The sequence below is a fragment of the Buceros rhinoceros genome, unplaced genomic scaffold (assembly GCF_000710305.1).
Source record: "Buceros rhinoceros silvestris isolate BGI_N320 unplaced genomic scaffold, ASM71030v1 scaffold2405, whole genome shotgun sequence".
Taxonomy (NCBI): Eukaryota; Metazoa; Chordata; class Aves; order Bucerotiformes; family Bucerotidae; genus Buceros; species Buceros rhinoceros.
The window spans coordinates 9,072-10,334 of record NW_010413210.1 but is presented as its reverse complement, the minus strand read 5'-3'; the positions used below and the strand labels follow the sequence as shown (position 1 = coordinate 10,334).

The window sequence follows — 1,263 nt, the reverse complement described above, 5'->3', positions numbered from 1 at the left end:
ACTCGCTTGCCTGCAGATTCAGAGTGCCTGCAGATGCGGGTCTCCAGCTCTCGCCGTAGAGGAAAATGTCCGTAATACATCCGTATCGCAACGATGGGGCAAAAGCGAGGTTTGCTTCTCCAAAGCACTTGGGCTGAAGTGCCCCTGCTGCTGACGGCTAGCACCGCTCCGGGTGCTCACACCCCAGCGCTGCCAGAACCAGAGCTGCCAGGCTGCTGCACAGCTCCTCCATGCAAAGCTGGGCTGCAGGTCACTCACCATGAGACATCTTTCCGTCCTACAAGGCTCGCTTCCATCAAGAAGGACCCATCCAGGTCTTGAGTCATAGTTCTCCTTGCTTACACTCCTTGTCTTCTCTCCAACTCTCTCTAGGAACTGCGGATCATTTCGTGCTCCCATGAATTTCACCGGGAGTGTGTTGACCCCTGGCTGCAGCAACACCACACGTGTCCACTTTGCATGTTCAACATTCTTGGTAGGGCTCAAACACAGCATTTCTCAGCCAGGGACGGGGTTGGGTGCAGGGGTTGTGCCCAGGAGGTCCATGTACCTACCCTTTGGCAATGTGTACGCCAGCAGGAGCATGTGTGCATGTGGGTGTACAGGGCGGTGCGTGCATGGAGAGGGGTCCCCATGCATGTGAGCCCTGAGGGTTAGGACCTGCACCACGAGGAGAGGTGTCCAGTCCTGGGACCTGTGAGAGGAGCGGAGGTGGGATCTGAGGGTCTGGGCAGCAGGGAGGGTGCTGAGTGTGCAGGACCATCAAGACAGTTTGGTGGTGGCACCAAGGAGTTGCAGGGCACGGGTGGGACGTGGGACCATAGTGGAAGTGCAGTGAAGGCTCGCTGGTGCTGGGGCTGTGCAGCTGAGCTGTGGGATGTATGATGGATGCTTTCTTCTCTGTCCACAGCCAGAGACTCGGTGGATCAGGTCATGGCTGCTGGCTCCAGGCTGGTTCCTCGGGACATGGAGCCTGGACGGCGACTCCACCTTTTCCGCCAGCATCCAGGACATGCCCTTTACCACCTCCCACACCCATATCCTCAAAGGAACCTCAGGAGCTTTCCCTCAGAGGCAGCCCATGGCAACCCCTTCTTCCACTCTCCGGAGCTCTCCCAGCTGGATTTTGGCACCATCCACTACGTGCCCTACAGGCAAACCACCTCCCTGCTCAGCTGTGGCCACCCATCCCCCCTGGCCCCGGGCTTGCTGGGCCAGCAGCATACCAGCCCCTCGTCATGTGGGCAGACGCCGCCCCCCCCC

At 59.3% G+C, this 1,263-nt stretch overlaps 1 protein-coding gene across 1 annotated transcript in view; it reads left to right on the top strand.

Moving 5' to 3' along the window:
- Positions 1-1,263, top strand: part of RNF43 (ring finger protein 43) — a gene marked incomplete at its 3' end in the record, with an annotated part of 9,666 nt that overhangs the window by 7,731 nt on the left and 672 nt on the right. Inside the window, exons 7-8 of the mRNA XM_010136621.1 lie at positions 373-475; positions 911-1,154. Coding sequence (XP_010134923.1) covers positions 373-475; positions 911-1,154 — 347 coding nt within the window. The remainder of the gene's footprint in view (positions 1-372; positions 476-910; positions 1,155-1,263) is intronic.